General features: G+C 43.0%; 1 protein-coding gene across 1 annotated transcript; it reads right to left on the bottom strand.

The window, feature by feature from the left end:
- Positions 1 to 149: 149 nt before the first annotated feature.
- Positions 150 to 25,230, bottom strand: LOC311494019 (neural cell adhesion molecule L1-like; the record flags this gene model as incomplete). Its single annotated transcript, XM_084552858.1, has 26 exons — positions 150 to 408; positions 2,579 to 2,651; positions 2,743 to 2,874; positions 2,970 to 3,119; positions 3,317 to 3,430; positions 3,540 to 3,710; positions 3,804 to 3,926; positions 4,676 to 4,934; positions 5,301 to 5,407; positions 5,799 to 6,024; positions 6,117 to 6,187; positions 7,464 to 7,673; positions 8,573 to 8,674; positions 10,073 to 10,200; positions 10,407 to 10,566; positions 10,700 to 10,860; positions 12,146 to 12,257; positions 12,362 to 12,505; positions 13,182 to 13,313; positions 14,513 to 14,697; positions 15,139 to 15,256; positions 16,012 to 16,182; positions 17,192 to 17,314; positions 19,799 to 19,971; positions 21,185 to 21,279; positions 25,060 to 25,230. 26 exons carry the CDS (start codon positions 25,228 to 25,230, stop codon positions 150 to 152), a joined length of 3,870 nt encoding a protein of 1,289 aa, XP_084408984.1.
- Between the last annotated feature and the right edge of the window lie 1,666 nt (positions 25,231 to 26,896).

Below are 26,896 nucleotides of genomic sequence, written 5' to 3' on the forward strand. Positions count from 1 at the left end.
GAATGTATTGAGACAGTGTGTGTGTGTGACAGGCGTGTGTTCTCACACTTTGACATTACAGGCAGTGGAGTCAGGAGTGGTCTGTCCCTTTGTGTTGGCATGTGTGTGTGTGTGTCTGTGTGTGTGTGTTTTGTAGAGTGTGTGTGTGTCTAGCTGGGCAGGTTGAGGATGCTCGACATGGATGGAGCGATGGGAGGAGGCGGGGCCGCGCTGACAGGGGAGGTGGGACTGGAGCTCTCGTTGCCGTGGGGCACGGGCCCCCGGCCGCTGTACTGGCCGATGAAGGAGCCGTCCTCGTTGAACTGGATGTCCACGCTGTCTCCGTACTCGGCCAGGGAGTCGTCACTGCCCACCTTACTGTCTCCACTCAGAGACGGCTGGCTGTCTGAGCGCTTCTCATCTCTGTCGCTGAAAACACAGAGAAAAACCCTCGGTCATTACTGGAAACATCCTGTAAAAGATTTAAACAATGTTTCAAGTAAATAACGATAAAATAAAACTGAAATAAAAAAATCTGAGTAATAAAGATAAACCTTTTCTGTGGCACTGAATTGAATTAAAGCCTTGGACCAGACATTTTATAGGGATATATTCAGGGTAAAAACATATCATTCTTGCTGCGTTAGTAAATCAGTTTTGACAGGAAAGGTTATAGTAAAATAAATTGGGGATTGGCAATGGTTTTCTTTGTAATATCTAAAACAGCAGCACTTATAAAATTCTAATGTCACATGTCAGTAGCTTAGAACACAGACTAAATTGTTTATTAGCTGAGAAACTCTTGTCTATTTTAACTGATCCCTGCTTTAATGCAACACCTTGTTAGCACAAAGTGACCCAAATCAAATAAATCAAATCGAGTTTCCTGGAGGTAGAAAAACAACCAGTAGTTTGAAAAGACGAACAAAGCCAGAGTCGATGTGCGCAGCAACATTTAAAACGTGCCTCCACCCTGTTCATCTTTTTCTACTGAATGAATTCAGTGTTGCCAATAAAGCTGGTGGGGAAAAGAACTTCTTCTTTGGTTATATTTCTGTTGAACATGTCAATCAAATTTGGATTGATCATGCTGCGTACCTCAGTGAAGCTTTGTTCTTTCTTCTGTTAAAACGTGACAGATCACAGAATGATCTGAATTACTACACGTAACTTTATAGTAAGACTTAAATTCTTGCACAAAAGACACAAAGCACAAAAAACGAGCATGTCAGAGTTGAACAACAGGTTAGTATCCTCACCTCTCCAGAGATCTGCAGGCAGGGCATTAAAGGAAGAAAGAAAATGTGATGAAGAAGAAGGAGAGATGGGAGTTGTAAGATGAAACAAAATAAGCAGCTGAGAATATTAGTCCAAGACAAAGGAAAGAAAATTAAATTTAGAGGGTTCATTTCAAAATAAAGGTTCTGAAATTTGGACTAAAAATGGCTGCACCAAGTTTGTACGCCAGAATTTACTCAGATGAACTGATTTTCTTTTGAAATGAAAGCCCTCAGGTTTTTATGTTACTGAAATAGTGATGCATTGCTACAAGCAGCGAACCATTAAGCAGGCCAGGATAAGCAGCCCAAAACTCAGTGGAAACTCAGCGGATTCTCAGTGGGTGTGTTAGAGAGACAACTATTCAGAGTCAGTCTAATGAGTGTCTCCTCTTAAAGGCTGCACAGCTCTGTAGTGGAGAGGAGGGTCCACACTGACTTCATGTTCAGAGAGACAAAGTAACAGATAAAAGCATCATGAACCTCAAAACGTTTGGCTTCCTCTGCTCTCTTTCTCTCTCCCACTGTGTGATTGCATGATTGAGAGTGAGAGATCCATTAAGGTCAACTCTGCCTCCTCCAGAGACTCGGGGCTGGCACCCCTGTGTTTCATCAGCTCATCATCTCACATCTTGAGAACCCTGGTCTTCCAACCACTCATCGCCAGACCACTTCCTTCCTGGTAGGACATGTCAGACCAGTCTTTTGCTTTTCTCATGATTGCTTGCTTATCAGCAATTCTCTTTATCTTGCGCTGCAGATTTCCCTCGAGCCATCCAGCAGCTCTCCCTCTGGAAGATCTCACTCTGGATCTCATCTGCACTCTCCAACCCACCATTTGTTCATATCTGAGACTTCTCTCCACATTGTGAAACACCTTTGATCTCTGGTTATCAATAAACTCCCCGAGGTGTAGCGTGGTCTGCGTATTAAGAAGTTCAGTAGGACAATGCAGCCTGGGACCTAAGGGGAACTGATTTAAATAGAAGCTAATGGAAAGAAATGTTACAACAAAAGCGCAACAAATATTCTTTTTCTATATTCCCTTTTCCCATTTAATAATGAAACTATAAGCTCTGTAGTGGAGAGGAGAAAAATGTTTTTGCAGATGTCAAACCTGACACTAGTGGCACATCTGAAACTCCGGCTGCTGTTGGAGTTTAGCAAGATCTGGCATCACAAGACACATTTCCATTTAATTGGATGATATGAAGTTAATCTCCAATAAAAATCACAAAAACAAGATGCTGTTTGTCTATATGTGCACATATGGACTTAGTTGATGATGTGCCTGTTGTGTTTAAGGTATTAATAAACCCCACCTGTAATCTCCGTAAGCCTCATCTTTCATCGGCCGAGCTTCAGAGTCAATCTCTTTTTCTTCTTTGTCCTTCACTGTAAGGAAATAAAAAAATCACAGCATCAAACTCTGGACTTCACATCCAACCCTGTGTGCCTCGGTGTGTGTGTTTAGCTGTGAGCGTACCTGCGTATTTGCCGCCCTTCCTGCGTTTGATAAGACAGAGGATGAGCAGTATCAGCACCAGCAGCACGATGGCGCTGATGAGGCCTATCAACCAGCCTTGGGCGGCGAACCCACTGGGCATCTCTGACGGCACTGAGAGACAGAAGGAGAATGAAATACCTATGACAGAGGGAACCAGGCCTTCATTGGCCTTATATTGGAGAGAGGCCTCTTTCTGCACTCTGTACCTGGTCCTGCTGTCCAGATCACATTTTCCCACTGAGTGTTGTTTTCATACATGATCATAAGGTGGTACTGAGTTCGTGGCTCGAGGCCTGTCAGTGAATAGAAACCCTGTTGGGAGCTGACCTCCTCTGACTTCTCCCATGGCCCTCCAGCTCCTGCACACACATACAAACATAGAGGAATGTCGCAGATTAGTGAAGTTGCGTCTCTTCAGCAGTGACGAGCCACACTTCATCTTTTTCTTCTTTATGCTCAACAGTTAAAACTGCATCTCCTCTATGATGACCTTGTACTCTCCTTTCCTTCTCCTTTCCTCTCTGTCTCTCTCTTCTCTCCATCCTTTTCTTACCGTTCTTCCTGAGGCAGCGGATGCGTAAGCTGTGTTCTCGGTCTCGCTCTCCGGGCACCCAGCTCACGTTGAGCGATGTCAGCCCAGATTCTATGGTGACGTTTGTTGGAGGAACTGGAAGGAGAGAAAGACAGGCGGAGGTTTCAGAGAAAGTTGAATTGACTGTTTAGAAGCACCTGGCGGCATTGGCAGTAGAATATGAGACGAATCGGTGCAGCATCACCTCCGTCGAGCAGGGTGGCGGCAATCACTGTGGTGGGAGGTCCGTCTCCGCTGGCGGTGCGCGCTATCACGCTGAAGATGTAATGACTGTTGGGGTCCAGAGAATCGAACCCAATGTGAGTCACCTTGGGATCTCTGATGATCTCTATCTTCAGGTCATTGTTTTCCTCCTCTGCAGATGAAACACAAACCAGTGGTTACTTCTTATTCTAAACATTTATCTGACACTTACACTTATTCTCGTAAAACAACTAAAAGTGCTCACCCTTTTGGTACTGCACCATGTATTCCAGCAGTATGCCGTTAGTTTCATGTGGAGGGGTCCAGTGGAGGATCAGCGACTTCTCGGACGGGCTTTCAAATGTAATAGATGCAGGAGGACCAGGAGCTACACAGACACACACAGACAGTTAGAAATGTCCACATGCAGACACTCAAAGACTTTAATGCTACCTGAATTAACTGCCTCCAACTGATTTTCTTGCAACACATCAATCATAATTTGGGATGCACTTTGAAAGTGGTCACAATGCCTAATTTCCTTCATCAGTGAGATCTGGCTGAATTTCTGGCATCATTTTGGTCGACTTTTGTGCAGTTTGAGTTAAAATTAATGTTATAAAGAGTTGTGAGTTTGCTGTTTTATAAAATAAAACTGAATTGACCCAATATTTATTTTAAATGCACACTGGTGTCCTGGTTTTGAGTCTTATCCCGGTTTAGATCATATTTGGGACACAATGTCACAACGGAAGATGACAAATTTGTACTTGATTCTAACAGTATTCGGGCCATGTGTGTTGATTTCTCACTGTCTCACCAACAGAAAAGGTTCAGAAACCTGGATAGAGTGTACATGCCACAGCAGCTTTACAGCTAGCAATATAGCTTTCCCAGATATACTAACACAACCAAGATACAAGTGCGCAAAGTGACATACTCACTGTCTGTAACCTACAAACAACAGTGATTCCACATTTATTTTTGAAATATTAGAAGAATCAGCCAGGGTCCAAATCACTGACAGATTTGTCCATACAGAAGGATGATTACAAGATGAGAAGAAAAAAAGATTTTTGAAAATGCACACACTGTTCAGCTTTACTGTTACTTGGCCACAAAATAGCATAGACCCACCTCCTTCTGGGGTGTCAAAGACGTGATGCGCGGAGGGAGGGCTCTCCCCCTTGCTGTTGAAGGCAGTCATCACCACGTCATATTTAGAAAAGAGGCGCAGACCAGTCAATTCCTCTGAGGTCTTGGAGCCATCAACCTCCACCACCCAGTTGTCCTTGTACTCCTTTGTCCCTCTGCGGCCTCTCTCCTCCTCGTCGTGGTGTGATCTGAGTGACCTCCGGCTCCGTCTTTCCTGAAGACCCAGCCACCTGATGTAGATCTGTTGAAGGCAAAGAAACAAGTAATGAGCTTTTATCTTCTTGTTCCAGTTTCCTAAATGGGATTTTTGTTGTTTTAACCATTTGTTATTACAGAATGACAAAATACAGATTTTGGAGGACACCCAAATCTCCTCCAGATATTTCTAGCTTTGCACCAGAATGAACTGGGAAAAATGGATATCATTTTAAATATTTTTCTTCCAGAACTTTCCCTGATAGATTGTCTTGAAGTGAGAAATGCAAATGAATTTTGCCTCCAGGCCTCATTGTTGAAAAGCAAGAGTAAAATGCCCTAAAAGTAGCCTTGTGGTGGCGCTATCTACAGTTGTAGTTGAACTCCCCACCAAATGAATAATAACTGGTACCCTGTATCCTAGCAGCAGACCTCGGACCTTCTGGGCTTCGTTCCACCTCACTATGACTGTGCTGTTCATCACAGTGGTTGAAACTCCAGTGGGACCCTCCTCTGGTGCTGAGAGAGGAAACACAGAGAGGATTACTCTGGATGGAGATGGAGAAGCAAGCAACACATCATCAAGGCTGCAGTAATAATAACAATAAGCAAGGATTTAACATAACAGCAGTGTATTTGCCCTTGTTGCCTTCTAAGTTGTATTTCTATGAATGTGTTTGTGTCTACATATAGAAGCGTACACACAGACAGGCTTGTCCTTCCAATATATGGACAGTGAAGTGTTTGGCCCTAAGACAAGTTAGTTAGCTTCATTACTATATTTTTTCTCCTATGAGTTTGACTTTTTTCCCCCACATAATTCAGATACTGAGAGCAGTTATCTCACAAAGTAACTGTACAGTCTGCTCTCAGCCACAAACCAAATCACAACACAACAAAGCAGACGTACTGTCTTCTCCGGAGTGTCCAGTCGTGACGTCTGGTTCCGGTCCAGCTCCGATTCCATTGGCAGCCTGGACTCTGATCTCGAATGGTTTGTACGTTCCTGTGTCGTTCACAATGAACGGTGGAGACTGTGCGTTGCCAGTCAACCACTGTAGACTGGCTCCATCGGCCTCCCGATACAACACCTTGTAATAGAAGCCCTCGCCATTGTGGAAACGCTTGTCCATCTCCTGCAGAGGCAACAAAAAAATTCGTTTGGATCAGACTTGAGCACATTTTAGAGGATGCTCACATACACATGCATGCAGACTGAAGTACTCACATCCCATGTAATGATCAGTGTCCCTGGGTCTGAGGTGATGCTGCGAACACCAGTGGGGCTGAGGTCGGGAGCTGGAGAAAGACGAAGTGGGAGAAAGACATAAAACGCTTAGATGTGTTTTTTGATTGCCCATCACTATGAAATTACAACCAACAGCTGGTTAACTTAGTTTAGCATGTAGACGAGAAGCGTGGAGTAGAGATGTCCAAAGCTAACAAAATCATTATAACAACACCTCAACTTTTGTTTAATCGATAAACAACACATTGTTCACCAGCTCAGGTTTTTGCAGGAATTCACTTTGCAAATGAATTTCCCCAAACACAGAAATAGTTATCTTAGACCAGAATGCCTCAATGGGAAGCAAATCTAAATATTTATGCAACTGCAGCGCCACCATGGTTGGATTTTGTTGTTTGCCTTCTCCTACAATGTGTTTTGCATTAAGGTCTAACATGCTTACTCATCCACAGGAACATTTGACTGTATACGACACATCTTCCATACGTCCCCCATAAGTATCTCGAAGATCATTTTAAAGCTCATTGTGGTGGCTCTGTCGGTCTCCATCCTGACCGTGTCTTACCCCACCTAACTCCTGCTTTCAAAACTGGTCAACGAAAAGAAGCATGAGTTGAGCTGAAGTGGAGAGGTGACTCAGAGGCAGATAACTCAAAGCAGTCACACCCCAATTCTCCATAAATTCAAGCTTTGATAAACTTTAAACCTGTGAGTTATGTTATAATGTTCCCCGTACGGTTGTCACGAGTGTGACATGAGGTATGTTTTTTTTTTCTACCCAGTGAGGAACATGTGTATTTATGTTGGACGTTTTAACTTGGAGGTCTATGGAGATTGACTGGCTTTTGGAGACAGCCTCAAGTGGTAATTTGGGGAATAGCAGTTTTTGACACATCTGCGTTGGGTTCATAATAATAAATAATGATAATTTGAACAGTACTGATCCCACATGGGGAAATTCTTTCTTTACTTTTAACCCATCCATTTCTTCACACAGTAGTATGTACACTCTGATCAGTGGGCGGCCATCTGTGTAGCGCCAGGGAAGCAGTTTGGGAGTTAGGTGCTTGCTCAAGGAACCAGTGCCATGGATGTGGGGGGATGCAAACCTGTGACCCTTTGGCTCCAAAGCTGCTTCTCTAACCACAGCTCTCCAAAAGCTGGTAACATAGCATAACCTTTGACCTCTGGGTTATGGGCCCAGCACACTTCCACTGCGCCACTCTGCTACATTCCCTAGGTGGAACTTGAACCCACTCTGCCTGCACAACCATGAATTCACTGCATTGCTTTGGATATTTTTCTTTTATTTACAGTGCAACTTACCAGCTTGTGGTGTTCTGTGTCTTTCTGAGTGATTGCTGGGGTTGCTCTGGCCAAGCTTGTTGACAGCGATGACACGGAAATGGTAGATGGAGAAGGGGCGAAGGGTCAGCTGCGCATGGTTGAAGTCCCCGGGCACTCTCTTCAATTCCTCCCACCTTGATTTCCCTGACTCCGTGTGCTGCTGCTCCTCCCGGGCCTCCACGATGAACTCTGGAATGAACTCTGGAAGGACATTAGTTATGTATAGTTTCTGAACAAACCAGAATAACTTGTTATGTTTGTGCATTAAATTGAATAAATATGACAAACAAGGCTATTATCCTAAGAGGGAATCCTCTGTATTTCCTCAGAGTGCAGAGTTAGCTATTTAAATATGCAGGTTGATAGTTTTGAATGGAAACTAGTCAGGAAGAAACACCACTGCCCTGAGATGAGACTCACAGAACACTCTCGTATATCTCTGCGCTCATCCAGCCGCTTCCATCAGCGCGGTGGAGTCGTCAATAAGTGCCAGGGCATTTAGTTCCATTAGCATGCCCAAACCACACCACAAGCTCCACCATGCTTACCAGCCGAAGTGGTGCCTTTGGCTCAAGAGTTGCATTTTTATTCTCCACTCTTCCCGTTGATAGCTTTTGACTGCTGTTTCTTCAGCTTGTTTGGTTGTGTTTGTGAACTGCAGCCTGGTCTCTGAGTTTCTGAGGTTTAGCAGGAGTTTGCACATTGAGCTGAATCTACTGACCTTCTGATCATAAACATTTCTTCCTAACTGATCTTAACTCTGTCCTGCCTAACTGCTCCTCTTCATCTGTTTTAAAAGGCAATTCTCCGTCAGCTCTGAGCCATGTGTCAGCTCTTTTGTGCATGAACCCAGCTGTCCAAGAAATGTCTATAATACTTTTATCTGACAGCTTTTCTCCCACAGAGTTTATGTTTTGTGCCAGTGTAAACCTTCTCAGCTGAAGACATTCCCAAATTAGTTCTGAAATAGTTTCTTGTTAATGCAGGGGATTTCAAACCAGCAATTTCAAAAGCGGACATTTAGACATTCAAAGCATGGCCATACAGTGTGTTTTGTGTTTCTGTACGTGTGTATGTGCAGTTAGTACCTGTGATGGGGCTGTTGTGTGAGGATCCTGGGGCCCAGCTGAGAGTCAGACTGTGGTCCTCAACATTAGACAGAGATAAATGGCTGGGAGGATCCGGTGGTGCTGGGGGTCCAACAGAAAACTATTATTGCTAAACACACACACACACACACACACACACACACACACACACACACACACACACACACACACACACACACACACACACACACACACACACACACACACACACACACACACACACACACACACACACACACACACACACACACACACACACACACACACACACACACACACACACACACACACACACACACACACACACACACACACACACACACACACACACACACACACACACACACACACACACACACACACACACACACACACACACACACACACACACACACACACACACACACACACACACACACACACACACACACACACACACACACACACACACACACACACACACACACACACACACACACACACACACACACACACACACACACACACACACACACACACACACACACACACACACACACACACACACACACACACACACACACACACACACACACACACACACACACACACACACACACACACACACACACACACACACACACACACACACACACACACACACACACACACACACACACACACACACACACACACACACACACACACACACACACACACACACACACACACACACACACACACACACACACACACACACACACACACACACACACACACACACACACACACACACACACACACACACACACACACACACACACACACACACACACACACACACACACACACACACACACACACACACACACACACACACACACACACACACACACACACACACACACACACACACACACACACACACACACACACACACACACACACACACACACACACACACACACACACACACACACACACACACACACACACACACACACACACACACACACACACACACACACACACACACACACACACACACACACACACACACACACACACACACACACACACACACACACACACACACACACACACACACACACACACACACACACACACACACACACACACACACACACACACACACACACACACACACACACACACACACACACACACACACACACACACACACACACACACACACACACACACACACACACACACACACACACACACACACACACACACACACACACACACACACACACACACACACACACACACACACACACACACACACACACACACACACACACACACACACACACACACACACACACACACACACACACACACACACACACACACACACACACACACACACACACACACACACACACACACACACACACACACACACACACACACACACACACACACACACACACACACACACACACACACACACACACACACACAGTGACATACCTTCCACAGTGATGGAGCCAACGGCATTCACATGGTCCAGTTCAGTGATGACCTCGCAGGAGTACCGTGCGGTGTCGTCCAACTGGATGTTTGTCACTTTCAACGTGCTATTCTCCAACACAGTGTACCTACACACACACAGAAGTTTAAGGAGAATCAATAGCAAACCTAATGTATTTTGTATTACTTGAACAGTGTGTGTGATTTATATTTGATGCACCCAATACCCCATTAAAAGCTTTTAGGGAAAACAAAAGGACAGAGGTGGTGATGTTGTTCTATATAAATGTGCTTTAGCTCTGGGGTGGAGTGAAACGTCACAGTGTGAGTTTACTTGTCATCTGATGACGACTCCAGCAGTTTGTGTCCGTCTTTCTTCCACACAACCTGGTAGTTCTGCAGCCGAGGATCTCGGTAGAAGTGGCAGTCCAGCAGAGCGCTGGTTCCTCTGACAACACGAATGTCCTGAGGACCCGTCACTATAACAGTCCGATCTGATGGAACAGGAGAATACAGTCCAGGCATATTGGAAAGCACCTCACACCTGAATAAACTTTTGATGTTTTGTATTCTATTCACAGATTTTTCCTGGTGATTGCTTGGCACAAAGCTACATGTGTGACTCACTGAAGACTTCCAGGTTGGCAGTGATAGAGATGTTGGAGTTTCTGATAGAGCAGGTGTACTCTCCGCTGTCAGCGTAGCTGACGTTGGACAGCACAACTGTCCCGTTGGTCAGCAGGGAGACACGAGGGTCCGACAGCAGAGGAACCATGTCCGCATTCTCCCTGCAGACAACACACACACACGAAGACAGTAAACATACAGATCCTTACATACATTAATCAGTATCGACGCACCTCTGGCTCTCCTGAGTCTCTCAGGGTTCATTGCAACGTCAGACACACAGAAATGAATACCACAACAAAAGCAGAACAACTCGATCAATGCAAGAGTGTTTCCTGGCCGATTAGTGAATGGATGATAGACTGAAGGAGATCAATAAATGATGAGACAGGAGGGAAAAAGGCAATATCAATTTGGAGTAATGGATAAGACTGTAAAACTTACACTCTCTCACTTAGAAAAAGCACATTTTGCAAATCTATATAGTGAACAGTGTAAAGAAAGCTCCAGACTCAAATTTATATCCTTAAGTATTAAAAAATGAATGTCACAAAATTTCAAAATAAACCTTAAGAGCAGAACACTTTGACTTTGGGTACATTTTACCTCTGTGCATTTCCTTCAGTAAGATTTCAAATGCAGGACAGTAGTAAACGAGAATTAGCCGCTTTCATTTAGTAAAAGACCATCACACTTTTTTCACAACTGCCCCAAAGATTTGCCGATGTGAAAGAAGCCATATCTGTGCTGTTAGTGGTGGCTGCACACAGGAATGATTTTGTATCTTTTATGTCTGAGGAGTTTGCCATCAAAGCAAACCTAAAGGTTTTGTTTTGTTACCCCTTTGCTTTCACACATCTCCTGGAGGGAAAGTGTATATATTTATGCATAAAAACACACATGGAGGTGCTTTACGGCTGACTTCAGCCATCTGATGTCCTGCTTGCTGCTCTGTGAGGCCAGATATGGGTGTGGTCAGGTCCTGCATGGGACACTGCAAGAGCTACACAGTGTTTTCTGTCAATGCAACCACACGGGGGCGCTGCTTCATCCAAAGTAGGGATCAAGGTCGAGAAACGAGTTACCGTTGTTCAGTACAGGATCATTCCAGACACATCTCATGTGCAAAACTAAACTGACTGTGCAAACAAACCTTAAATTTGAAGTTTCAAATCCTGATATTATCCTCTGCTACAAAGTTTTCAAAACACTAGTAGGACAATGAAGTGAAAGCCCCTTTTCTGTGGAGAAATGTCCTTTCACATTTTTAGATTATTACTAGATTATTATTAGTGAACAAATATCACAAATATTTTGGTACTTCAGTCCTGTGGTTCCCAACCTACACATTATATGATTCATAGGAGAGAAAGGTGACATTTATTTCAGTGAATGTACTTTCCATCGTGACAGTGTTTTCAGACATTCATACTGTGTGTGTCTCACCATGTAATGTGTGGTCGCGGCGAACCGAAAGATTCACAGTGCAGCTGGATGTCTCCGCCCTCAATGACATTGTACACCACCGCGTCAGAGGACAGGATCTGAGGAGGGAGCTCTGACAGGCACAGACACCGCTGATCACTAATCAGTCACACGTTAGAAGTAGAAGCAGTCTGGGGCAGACAGAGAGGACGGCAAGACACCGGACGGCGTACGTACCGACGACGTGGAGGAAGGTGTTGAGGAGGATGGAGCCGTGCACGTTGCTGGCTTCGCACTGATACACGGCGTTGTCCGCCAGTTCGACGTCCCTCATTATCAACACGCCGCCTGATATGCTCCGACGAGGCTCGTCGTCAACGTCTGCATCGAGGGTGAGAAAGAAGAGGGGGAGGCGGGGAGGAGGTGAAGAGGGTCACAAAAGGAGTTTGGAGCTGAACAGTCGGACAATACTGTGAGTTTGTCAAACAGAAACAAACTGAGACAAATGTTTAACCAAGAAACAGCAGCTGGTCCACACACTGACCTCTGTCCACTTCCTGTTTCAGACTAGATCTGGAACTCGAAGGAGGCAACGATGAACTTTTCAGCGTCTTTTTCAGCCTCTTTCTTTCTTTCTTTAACTTTCCTTCCTATTTCCTTCATTACTGCTACCTTCCTTCCTCTGCTTAATCCTTTCTCCCTTCTTAAACGTCTTTGTTCACTCTCTCTTTCCCTCTCCCTGGGAGTCAATCAAGTATCTGAGTCCATCTGAACAAAAGTTTCCTCCTTAATTCATCTGAGCTAAGAGGCTCTCTGCTATAGTGGACAGATGGACTACCCGGAGCCAGGAAATGGTCACTCTCTTCTTCCCTGAAATCTATCTGTGGCTATCAAGCTTTAATATAATGATCCAATAAAGCTACGAGTGAATTAAAGGGAAGGGTGGATGGAGTTGAGTGGCCCAACTATTTAAGTTATTTAAAGATACAAAATGTGAAAAGCAGTAACATCCTCAGCGTTCAACAGAGATCACAGTTCACTGAGGAACTTGGCATACCTGAGAGCAGCTGGCCGTTGATACTCCAGGTGATGGTGGGGGTCGGGATGCCTTCAGCCTGACAGTCCAGTCGAACTGTTTCCCCAAGGGCATACTGCAGGTTCTGGGGCTCCTTCACCCAATAAGGAGCCGCTACAAAAACAAACAGAATTTCACATAATCATAAAGTTTAATTATATTATAATTATATTTTATTATTTTTTAAAATAAAATCAGCAATGAAAACAACAAAACTCAAGCAAAGGCATGAACTTAAAGCAGTCAGCTGCATCAGTAATACATCTTTCACCGATGTTGGAGCATCAGCGCAGATATGTAGCTGTAAACGTAGGATGTTTTAAGTATATCATCATGACTAGGCCTTTTCCTGGCAGACAATTTGACTTGTCATACAGCTGAAAATAATTAGTCTAACAATAATTCGATTGAGTGTTCCACTAAGCCTTTTTTCTAGCTATGTCATGCCAGATGTGTCTGCCAGAAAAAAATGCAAGGAGTTTCACTGGTTAGTGGTGGAACTGCCTTATGTTCAATGCCTGCAGTGAGTTCTGAGGGGAGCTCAGTTAGAAATTAACCCTGATGGTGTTTGAAAATATGAACAAAGCAAGAATCCATGTGGACAGCAATGCTGAACATAGGTCCATCTCAGTCATCTTCCTCTACTGAATGATTTCCATGTTTCTTGGCAGATTTGATGCTCCAAAGTGGACAGAAAAGCTTCTTCTGATAGATGTTTCCTGGCATGTAAACACACATCTTATCGTATCATTTCATTTAGTTTTCAGTCAGGTTGAAGAACTATGGTCCATGTAAACGTAACCACTGACATAGATCTGAATGGTGATTGAAGCTGCTGATTCCATCTTAAGTTTTCTCTACGTCTTTAGCTCTTTAGCACCACTGGCACCTCATGTGACAGTTTCTCGTCAAAATGCACATTTTGTAATTGAGGAATTCATAAACACCAGATTCTGTAAAGCATAGAGCATAAGTGAAAATGTGATTTTGACTCCCAGTTCACAACTGTATTAAAAATGCTATGAAGTTAACATTATGGGAATTGAAGGATGCAATATCGGTTTTGACAAATTTTTATTAAAACCTTTTGGAAGTCTCTCAACTTAATAAATAGCCCATTTAATTGGTGGATTGCCATTTTCCAGCAGTGAAAACTTCCTGGCCTTAATTTTAGTCTGAACATGTTCAAAGTTCACTGTTTTATGGCCTCTCGCAGCAACAGTGTCCTCTTTCTATTTTCTGCCATTGAACATCCAAAACTCAGATGATCACTCAGAGCAGAGGAGCATGTCTCCTTATGCTGAGCAGCCTACCTTCCACGGTGACCGTGAAGGAGTGTGTGATGCTGCCGTATATGTTGCTGGCTTCACATCCGTACTCCCCGTCGTCATCCTGGGTGATGTGGTCAAAGCGAAGCCAGTGGTTGTGGTTGTCCATCTTGCCGCTTGTCTCTTCCAGACTACCATCCTTCTTTCTCCATTCCACCTTGGGCGTTGGTCTGCAGAGATGGAAAAGAAAAGCAGAGAAACAGGCAGAGAGAGGATTGATCAGGCAATAAGTGATTGAGGCGCTACGGAGGAAATTAGAGTTGAATGATTGCAGACGATATTGCTAACGATGTGAAATCTTGTTTCAGAGCTAAGAGAAAATTATAAGGAGAGTCCATTTGTTGTCATGGAGAAGGACTCTCAGGGAAAGAGGAAACACTAAGGAGCAATGCAACACAGGAGAGAGAAAATGTTTTCATGAAAAGGATTAGCAACTGCTCACTTGCCATTCGACCTCTTGGTTTATGGATTTCTATAAGTTCTTCACGTACACCAACAACGTGCAGGAAAGTGCATGACTCAAAATGTATAAAAGGTGGAGGAGCGCACATACAATCATGAACAGCGTGTGCTGCACACACTTGTAAACAAAGACACACTGAGATCCTTACAGGCCTTTGGGGATGCATTCAAGGATGACGCTGTGACCCCTGAGGGCCAACAGCGAGGTGTGGGACGGGTTGACAGGACGCATAAAGTGGGGCTTTCTGCCGTGACTGACATCATTACCTGGTTAGGAGGAGAGAGAGAGAGAGAGAGAGAGAGAGAGAGAGAGAGAGAGAGAGAGAGAGAGAGAGAGAGAGAGAGAGAGAGAGAGAGAGAGAGAGAGAGAGAGAGAAAGAGAGAGCGCTTATGAAATCAATACCTGCTGAACTGTAATGTACGGCGCACATAAAACTGATACATGTTTAATTTTTATTAACATTCTATAAATTGAGCATTGACGGTTTTAAAACAGACTTCACTATTAACCGGAGATGTGAGGTTTGACAGAAGTGGGTGTGCAGGAAGCAGGAAAGGTCTAATTAATTAAAGTAAGTTGCATCATGGGAAATGTAGGAACCTGTGTATTGAGTATGCAGTTGTACCTGTTAGTCAGGATATACAGTAGCTGCCTTTGAAGCTTCAACTTTCTATCTTTTGACTCTTTCTCTTTAAGTAATAACATGTTTAAGAAGAAGTGTTTGTTCTGTCTTTAGTTCTTTACATTTGCAAAAGCAATGACAAAGAGAACCGAAGCTCTTCTCATTTGTATCTACTGGTGTTAAAACAGTTTAATTAAAGTAGGACAGCAGCTCAGTTAGAGAGCTGAATCATTTACTATCCAGGCGGCAACTACTACTGTTTTTTAACAGTAAGGAAGAAACATTGCATCCAATGCGTGTTGACTTTCATCCAGTTCAATGAATGCAATGTTCTTCCCAGAGTCCTGTTAGTTATATAAATCTGTGTTCATGAGTTTGCCGTCCCGTGTGTGCACTCACTGGACATCACAGTGAGTTTAACGGCAGTCGCAGGGAGAATAGTCATGGCCGCTGTGTACTGGGCATGGCAGATGTAGTCGTCTCTGCTGTCAGTCTTCAGGAGATTGGCAAAGTACAAGTTCCCATCGAGGCCGACCGTCACTCTGTCACTCTGCGTAACGTGAATCATTTCTGAAAAGAACAACACGGCCAGGAGAATTAGATTATAGCGAAGGCAACAGGGTGAAGACATCATAACAAAGCAGAGAAATTAGAAATGGAAGATGGAATGTTTTTATTTTATTTTTAGTGTAATAGAGAGAATTCCCACCCCACAACAGCAGTTTGAAGTGTGTCATGACTTATAGTATAGTGGCAGTTTAAAAGACAAAAAAAGTCACAGTTTGAAGGAGGATTTAGCTTAGTTTGAAAAGGCTCTTTGAACTATGTCGCATCACATGTGGAGTTCATGGCACGATTCAAATGGGATCATCATTTCTCTGTCATCACTGACTACTGTACATGTGTTTTTTTCTGAAATAACATCCCATACTGTCCACCCTAATCGGTGTAACCTGTCTCTATGTTAAATTGATGAATCTAGTGCAAATAACCATAAGACACATGTTCTGAGCAGGCCTGTAGAGACCAGACAACAGCCTTTAAAAAAGGAAAACAGCAAAATAAGCTCAGAGTGAGCTTCCTCAGCTTTCCAAGCGTGTCTTTAATGGTTAGTATTAAAATAGTCAAGCTCATGCTCCACCCAAAGACACTTGCCCCGCCATGCCAAAGCCGGTGACTGTGCAACTCTCTTTAGTGGACTGCAGAATTGAGTTTTAAGTTTGTGACTTAAACTAATCTGACAACTTAAAAGGTTCTAATTCATCAGGATGAGACAGACAGTGAGAAAGAGATGGGAGGACAAGGAATGGAAAAAAATAAATATATAAAGAGTCCAGAAACATCAGCTGACAGTGCTGCATTCATTAGTTTGAGTGGAAATCGTCTGCAATGCAGTGCTGTGATGCAAATCCATCCACCGGCACTCTGAGCTTTACACAATTCTTTAAAGCGACTGCAATTCTAGTGACTTACAGAGGCAGCTTGCTGAGAGACATGCCGACCGGACAACTAAGAGGTACAAAGTGTCTGTCTGTCACACAGACAGAAAACATCAAGCCACAATGACAGGCAGACTCACTCTTGTCCATCCAGTGGATTGTCGGAGGAGTCGAGCTTTCAGGAGGGTTGCAGGACAGGATGATGCTGTCTCCCTCGTGAGCACTCTTATGTGCTTTCTGTTGCTTTAGAAGAACTGGTTGAGCTGAAACACAAACCAACAGAATATGAGTTAAGAGGAACTTCACATGCTTCAACACAACATCTCGACATCTTTCACACTGAACTGGTTTAAGATTAATCGCCTCAAGCTTCAGTTTGATTCTGTGAAGATACGAACGCTGTGTTGCATTTACTGTGCTGCAGAACAATTTTGCTCAGGAAGCGGCAGATGATGCAGCAAAACTCTGCAGGGAGTCTGCAATGAGTCAGAACTCCTTCATAAGCAAGGCCAGTTTATTTTTATAGCAACACAACACAAGGTGATTCACATAAAACAGGAAAGGCCTGAGGAAAAGAGACACAAGACAATATGAGGAGACATGCATGTGGTTTAAAGAGTAAAATAAGGTAAAACTGAAGATTGCTTTGCAGTTTTCCTTTTTAAACTTGTTTCTCTGTGGATTCAGATTGCTTCACACTGTACATGGTATTTGGTATTTCTTTAACGCATGCATTATGAGATCCATTACAGGCAGAAATGAAACAAAAAATAGCTACAGTTTCTTCCCCATTTTACATCCTGCATGTTAAATCATATAAACTGATTGGCTATTCACAAATCTAACAGACATTATCACAAGCTTCAGCTTCCATCCAGTCCAACATCCCCCACTCTTTTAGCTCTGATTTTGGTCTCTACCAACTCCTGAGGGACATATGTGGCTATTTATCAGCACTATGTTCACCAGCTGGTTGCTGGTTGCTGACTGTGCCCGTAGGTCTGCTGTGTGTTCACAGAGCTGACGGAAGCTGCAGAGTCAGTAATATTTCTCAGTGGGTTTGTGCGATCCCTTATATGTACAGAAATATTGATCAGACAAGCTTTAAGCAATGTATCCAACTAATTATAAATAGTAAACCATTTGTCATCACACATTCTGTACTAGTCATCGGGCTTTCCCTAGTTCCCTTTTTTAAAGATCTGTTACCCTAAACGGCAATATTATTGATCAATTTTTATTTTATACTCAGTTCATATTCACACTCAAAAGACGAATGCTGGTTGAGGTTAGTCGTGCACCCTGAGTAGTGCCTATAGTTTTAGTCTTGAAAAAGATACAGCCAGCTCTACGATGCCTGAAAAGTGAAATTTAGGAATAAAAACGTCAACAAAGCTCTCTCTGCTGTTGCTGAGTGCACACCGTCTCTGGGTGTATCAGCTAAATTTAAAATTCCTGTTTTTTTCCCAAGTTGGTGCAGAGCATACAGAACATACAGCACTGGATGACACGGCTGGGAGATTTTAGAGAGTACATGCAACTGCAACAATCCCCTTTCTGTCAATTAGAGCATCAGTGTTTTCCACCCGGTTAGCTTCATAACTAAGGCAGCGCTCACTAATTGCCCTGCCCTCACCACTCTGCTACTTCTCTGCAACTGGTCTACGCAATCTCTTCCAGCATTGGCAACATTTTATTTCAAGGCCCATGGTGTCCTTCTGACTGAACCCTTTCAGATCGTGTTTTGTGGGAACTGGGATGTTTGAGGTCCTTACCATGGTTGATGTCCATGTCTGTCCCATCCTCCAATCAAACTGCAGCAGTCTCTGCACCTGCCTTTAAAGGGCCCTAAAATGTCAGTGAAGGAGTCTATGATGTAGTGTGAGCCGCTTCCCTCAACGTCTCTTGTTCTGTCCTTGAGTGACTATTTGTTGTCTTTATGTATCTGTAATCACTTGCCAGTGCATATGTACATATAGCTTTGTTATTTCTGTGTCTACTTGGTTACTAGTTTTTGTGTTCTCCGTTGACACTTAGTTTTGTTCATTTGCTGTACCAAGACACTTGTTAAACTTGCCAGAGACTGAACCATGTTTAATGAATGTTAAAACTTGCATATGTTTCATCAGCTATCAGTTATTAGAGGAAGGGTGCTGGCTGCCACTGTTTTAGCATTTTGTTCAACAGAAGCATTCTGGGTTATACTGGATTTAATTTAGGTTTATTTGTTTTATTTATTTACCACCTCTTGCTCGTTTTTACTCGTATTCTGTATAGTTTTGTCTCATTTGTTGTTTTGTTGATTTGCTAACAAACAAGAACATAAGCTGTTCCACAGCCTTAATTGAGCAGAGTCACCAACGCAAGCTGAAACTGTAACAGAGACAAACAATCTCCTCCTCTATCAGTGACCAGTGTGTGTTTACTGGAGGCTGAACACGGTCAGGTGAAACACTGACTTCCCAGCACTGCCTCACGCTTGGCAACCCCTATGCAGCCTCCCGACCAAGTGATGTCACGGCTCTGTTTCCAGGAAATGGTTACCAAGGTAACAAGAGATGAGCGAGCAGAACAGATGGCCCCATTCAACCTCACTGACTCAGTGAAATGTGCCTGTGTGTCTTACTGTATATCCCTCATAACATTTCATTTACGTTATATCCATGAATCAGCATGGGTGAAGACCACCGTACTGAGTGCATTTGTATTTACAGTGCACAGTATATGTGTGACTGCGTGTGACTCACACTCAACGATGACTTTTACTGTTTGCGTCATGGCGGTCCCCAGGGTGTTGGAGGCGTAGCACCGGTAGTACCCTTCGTACCAGTCCAGGGTCTTATTCAGATCTTGGTCTTTCAGCGTCCCGGATCCTGTGCGTTCCGGCTCAAAACTCTCCCCGTCCTTCACCCAGCGGAAACTAGACAGAGGAGAGAACGGCTGTCAGCACATCAACACTTTAAACACAATTTAACAGCAACAAATACTTTAAATGGCACGGAGAACTAAACAAGAGTGGCCACAGACATAACAAGTCAATCAGAAAGTATTGAGATGCAGTAAAGACTAGATTTGTTGATATAACCAGTTTTATCCTGAAAACTGTGGAGATGTGGGTGCTAAAAGAAATTCATACAAAACAAATATACACAATATCTGAATTTTTTGTTCTTGAATCTGTGCATAAATATTTGATAAACACTTGCATCCCCACAGACTAACTCCTGATTGTAAAAATGACATCTCCGGTATAGTCAGGGTACAGAAACATGCTTCAATCTCTAATCTGTGGGAGTTCAAAATCCCATGAAGCTGAACTGCTGCTGCAACAAAGTGGCTTTCCAGAGGAAAAGAGTTTAAAGAGCAGCACTCAACCTTGATTCAAACTATGCATTTGTGGCTGATTCATAAAGAAGCACTCACTGCTACGAGCGCCCTTTATGCACAAAAAAAATTGCAAAGTTGACAGCAATCATCTTCTAACTTGCTAAATAACTAGCCACACTTAGCGACTGATAGGTTCATCAGATCACATGCAGAGTATTTAGTGTTCTTTTCCAGTTTCCAAAAACAACTTCTCAAAGAGTTTTTTGCAGCGGTTCTGTCAGTTTAACGCAGACGATCGTTGTAAAACTGGGATGAAAACAGTTTGACAGTTTGGCATTTCATCTGCCTGGACTTTGAAACGCAGCTACATCCTAATTGGGTCTCATTTTTAAAATGCTGGTCGTTAAGGTGGTCTGGCAACGCAAAAAATTTGCATCCTCAAAATGGGAGTACACTTGTAAAAAAACATAAAAGACTGATCTAAAATACTAAACTCCAATCTTGAATTCGAGAAAGAAAGACTCAGGTAGTCAGGTGGAGGGAGAGGGACCAGGGGGACTGAGGAGAAGCAGGAAGGAGTGGGAGGTATGGAAAAGATAAAGAGAAGCGGAAAAGCAGAGATAATTCTGTTTTCGCTGTAATTTCATTAGAAGAACATTTATCGCCATGCCAACAAAAGGCCAGACGGAGGGAGAGGACAAGCATCAAATTTGTCCTCTGTGTTTCATATCGCACTGACACACACACACACACATGCACACACACACACTGGCTTAACGACGCACGGGTCTGGCTGGAGTACGTACATGGGTGTCGGGTTTCCAGACGCCTCACAGGGCAGATAGATGTCCTCTCGAGAAAAGGCTGTGTACGATGTTGGCATCTCTGTCAGCAACGGAGGCTGCGACACTAAACACAGACATACACACAATAATGAAATCCTCCTGGGCGTACGAGTGATTGCACAGTAATTACAAATGAGCTCAGGGAGACAAACCAACAAGTAGAAATAGTGGCGGCCAAAAATCTCATACACCCAGTGTCATGCACCGTATGAATCAGCAAATGTAAACCATTATGTTTGCAGTGATTATCATGATAATCAATTATCAGATCATGCCCCTAAACAGAAACATTTTTCTTCATCAAGAGGCCAGACTAATCTACTCGGACTAATAGATGAAGTATTATGTTGGCTGAATAAGTAGCGCGACTATTTTTTCTAATCAGCAATGTGCATTTAAGTGAACTGTTTCCTTTTTGCCAGTTCAGCCTATTATGCAACAGAGTGAGTTAGCACTTACTGGAAATAATTTGCCTTATGTTTGCAAAATAAAATATGACACCAGTAAAGCTTCTATGATAAAAAAACAAAAAACAAACAAACTTAAACACTTCAGTATCTAATTCAGAGTAAATTTTAGCGTTGTGCCAGGATCGAATGCAGATCTGAAAAACTGTGGTGGGTGTGATAAAATTGCACAGTGATGCTTCACATATATTGAAAAAAGAGCGCTGGGATTTCAGCTATGATAACCACTACACATGGTTTATATTTAGCATTAGTTATGTTTTTAGTCACCCATACAGATGTATTGGCTCTCGTATCCAAGGCTATGGTCAGCCACTGAGCCTGCATTTGTACAGGGCACTGAGTTTTTTGTGCTGAATGACATCTCACTGACACCCACTATCCCACTGTCGGACACATGACAGGTAGTGGGATGTTACTGACACCAACAACAAAAATATTTATCCATAAAAATGTTTCTTGAATTGACTACTTAAAATATCAGAAATGTGGTAAATTGTCAGTCAGGAAGCAGAAAATATTTAACAGATTGTTTAAATTGTTATCCATTACTTTTACGGTTTGTTAGAAGATTTAGATGAAAGGTAATAATTGCTAGCAAATGTGTGATTTCGAGATTAGATTTAATGATTCCAGTTATATGCAGTGAAAGATAAAGTCATGAAATGATCCAGAAGAGTACAAAAGTGCTGCTATTTTCAGTAGTGACTCTTATTATGTTATATATATTATTATAGGAATATTCTGACATTTTGTTAAATACACTTTGTTAAAGTTAGATGAGGACATTAATAAAAGGATTCATCGATGGATTCATTCGACCTTAGCACAAACCAGGCAGTTTCCTCATTTTCACTTTGAATGCTAAGCCTGTAGGCTCCTGTCTGATGCTTTCTATTTGTGAACATACCGTATATAGTAATACTTAGTCCCATCTAGCACCTAGCAAAAAATACTGACTATTACTTGAATTTTGCTTTAATATAGAAGGATGTCAGTGAAATGCATAATTCATGTGGTTCTGGAGAAGCACACAAGTTGGAGAAGCATCGTTATTTCTTCCTGACGGCGATATTATATTTTTAACTTTCCTGTCAGTGTGGGAAAAAACAGCCCGGGCAAGAGAATGTTCTGCTGTGACTGTTTTCAACCTAACTAGTCTGTGTCTATGAGGCCGACATAATCAGGCGTTGGTCACATTCTGCAGCGGGTGACCGCAGAGACAGAGGACGGTAAAACAGATTGGACTGATGGACTGCATCTATCACAGACGACAGGTTTGTGGGAATGCACTGATGTAAGTGGTCCAGAGCCAACACACACACGTTCATTACTGCAGGAAGGAGAGTCACTTACTGTTATGCATTTTATCTGTTTGTCCACACGAAAGCAGTGACAGGAGAGCAGAGAGGAAACAGACAAGGTTAGACATACACAAACTCTGGAGGTGTAATCAGTTGCTGAAGACGTGTTCATTGGTGATGCTGTCTTCAGAGCGGGAGCATTTATTTGATTAGAATTACCATGGCACTGTAATGACTCGTCTAAAGGATTTGCCTTCCTCTTGGTTTTCTGACTCAGACTCATTGGCGTCCCGGATCAGTTTACATCTTTCCTCTCTCCTTATTTTCCCCCTTCTGCGTCTCCATATTTCACCCACTATCTCTGTTTCTTTCATCCTCTTCTCTCTCTTTTCTCTGCTCATCTCTTCACCTTCCAAGTCCTTCAGCATCAATCCAATTCTACATCTTCTTTCTATCCCCCTCTTCTTCTTCTTCTCCACTCTATCTCTTCCTCTCTCGCTCTTTCTGCCACACCCAGTAGAGAAGGTCGTTTACTGAAGGTCAAGCTGAACCTGATTCCTCCTCTCTTCCTCTCCTCCTCTCCTCCTCTGGGACCTTCATGGCTGAGCCCGCTGACCTCTGAACCCAACCCCTGGGAACGCAGGTCATTCTAACCCGATTGTGTGGATTAGTGTGTTTATGGTTGTGCTTATGTGGATGTGTTTAAATTGCCCCCTTTGTCAAGGCCTTATTTACTTATTTTCCAGGAAACAAAGAACAGAACAAATGAAAGGACATGCGAGAAGAAGAAGAAAAGAAGTCATTCATTTCAGATTGATGTGAAAATAAACAGTTGTCACGAACAGCAGCTTGCTTTGTTTTTGGATCCATGAATTATTGAAGAAATAAAAAAGTACTAAAGTAAACGGTGTATGTGTGTGTGTGTGGTAGATGTAGAAATAGCTTGATTTGTTTACCCACAGTGACTCAGCAGGGCATGGGGCTTGATAATTATTATATATCTAATATATATCTACTGAGGTACAGTTTCTCTTTCCATCCTTTTCTCTTTGCTGTAGGTCATGTGTCACAGACTAATATGAATTTAATGAAGAATCTGAGTCCGGTCTCTTTATGGCTGTAATGTGTGAATGCATGTGGAGGTGATAAATGGGATGAGCTATTTCGAGCACATTTGGTTTCAGGAGTAAAAATCCTGTTCCGTCTCTCACACACAGAATTAGCTCAATGAGATTTGGGGCACTGGTGAAGGAACTCTTGTAGAGAACGCTTGAACAGGAATGAAACTCTGGGGGTTGAATGAAATAATGAACAACTCCTTCTCTTTGATGAGAAATAGGACAAGCCATAATAACTGAAGCGGAGAAGTCAGTTGTGACTCCCAAAGAGTATTTTGGCAAGAAGTATTTGATCAAAGAGTTACAGAGCCAAATTTAAAGTATTCTGACTCTGACACACCTCTTATTTTTGCATCAAAATGTGAACGAATTAAGACATAAACCTATGTTATTATTGCCTTGTCTGGGAGCATCTTGTGTTAAGCGAGTCATGAAGTGGGAGGAGCAAATTCAGCACCAGCAGCTCTGGGCAGTAACAACCATATTCTGTCTGGTTATAGAAAGGTGGGCTCAAGCTTGGGTACATACAATTTTCTGGGGAGGCCTTAACTCCCAAATTGCATTTCAGCTGGAACAATCCAGTAAGTCAGATTGAAATGCAGTCATGTGAGCATGACCAATGGCTGAGAGGTAGTAAACACTGCGGTGTTCAGAAAACACAATCTGCAGCCTAATTTGGCTCACGTTTAAATTCACAGCTGTGACCCGCTTCCTCACCATAGCAACAGCAGCCAAGGCCCGTGGGTATTGTAGTATTTAGACCTGTCCCCAATGTCAAAATGCCAGACAAAATATGGCTTAATCTGGGAGAGTGTGTTTCTGTGTTCTGTAACTATATGGATCATGTTTAAAGGAAAACCTGAAGCAGCGGTCCCCTCTCGCTTTCTATTGACAACTCCAGGACAACGAGACTGGAACGTGTTCAAATACTGAAAGGAGACAACTACATCTGGAACAAGCATCTCCATCAACTTATATATCTGATGATGTGTGTGGTACTCACATGCTTTGGGGATGTGGATAGCTCCCAGAGCAAACAGAGGCAGGAGGAGGATCAGGGGGAGGGCGGAGCACCAGAGCCCCCTATAGCCCATCCACCGACGCTGTGACACACACATCTTTCAATGTCCCATCAAAAGTGATGCAAGACACCCACACACTCATCAACACATAAAAAAAGCACACACACACTGTCCGACCTTTCGCACCAAACCAGACACACACTCCTGGGACCTCCCAGACCCTCTGGAGAGTGGAGAGGAGTAAACAACAGTGCGCTTTAAGTTGGTGGGTGTGTGTTTCTTTCACAATCCAAAGTGAGAGGCCGAGTGAAGCTCCCGTCTCGCTCTGTCAGATCCACAATCCCTTCTTCAGCGGCCGACTGTGGAGGGGAGAAAAAAAAAAGGAGGAGAAGGGGGGAGGATTGACCCCGAGAACAAAAGAGGGATCAGGGGGGAGGAAGGGAGGGCACATGGGATAGGAAGAGAGGAAAAAAGAAAGCAAAGAGATCATTAATTTCACCAAAGATAAGTCAACAGTACAAGAACAAATATTCATATATTCCAAAGTGGAAATCTGACTTAATGTTGACCTACAAATAAACGAAATCAAAATTAACCCCACTGCAGGTATGTGGGTGAAAATTATAATTAAATCTAAATGCAATTTGAATATTTTTTAAATAAACAAACATTTCAGTCAACTGACATCTCTCTCTCTTTCTCTGTCTCTCTCCATCTCTTTGCCTTATTAAAGACAAGTGGGTAAGGTCATGCTGATAAAGTCCAGATCAGATCAAAGCAGCAGGAAACATCTCCTCTACTAATGACATTACAAAGAGAGAGTGTGTGTGTGAGTGTGTGTTTCTGCCACACTGACTGCATTTCCATTCATCTTAACATCTTCTCTTTTGTCCCAGCCTGGTGACTGAACACTGACCCGTGACAGCAGGGGTGTTGGGGGGGTTGAAAACAGACACAGATGGATCAAGCCTGTTCCCTTTTGTTCCCTCGTATTGCTGCATCATCACACGGGCCAAAGCCTCACAACTCCAAGTTTGGTCTTCTTCTTGTTTTTGCTAGAAGGGGAGGATTACACTCTCCTCCACGGGTTGATCTATGAGCTTATAAAATTCTTTCAAAATCCACTCGGCACTTTAAAAACTCACCGTCGGTCTAAAAATAACCAACCGTGCCAGTTCAGATCCCTTGAAAAGAGGCTTTGGCTCCATTTATGGGCACACTATCATAAAACAAAGCCTGAAAAAAATTAATTCAAGGAGATCCCTCAGATAGACCAAAGACCAACACAGACCGTGCATTTCAAAGGTGACAAACAGTCTTCTCTTTCCTTTTTTGGAGTTTCCTAAATAATTTCTGACTACACAGCATCACTGTGCAGTTAATTACTGTGAATTTGCATGACCGGTTACGTCTTGCAGGTTGGTGAAGTAAACTACTGTTAGGGCAAGTTTAGAAAAGGATTGCGCCCTTAATTAAATACTTTAAAAAATCAGTGGTGACCATTAACCATAACAAGTAGGACATATTTCCTTTATTCGGTTGAAGTAAGACCATATAATTGATGTAATTCATTAGTATTTCACAACTTAGCATTCTAACAGCTCCATGAGGCTAACTTACTGATGGTTAGCTGGTATCATAGATATACCATGTCATATCTTAGATTAGCGTGCTAGCATGCTAACATTTGTGGACAAATGTTGACAAATTAAAATGTTGATCTGGTGATGGCACTAAAATAAAAGTTTATGGATCACCACAG

The sequence above is a fragment of the Chelon labrosus genome, assembly GCF_963514085.1.
Source record: "Chelon labrosus genome assembly, chromosome: 10".
Classification (NCBI taxonomy): domain Eukaryota; kingdom Metazoa; phylum Chordata; class Actinopteri; order Mugiliformes; family Mugilidae; genus Chelon; species Chelon labrosus.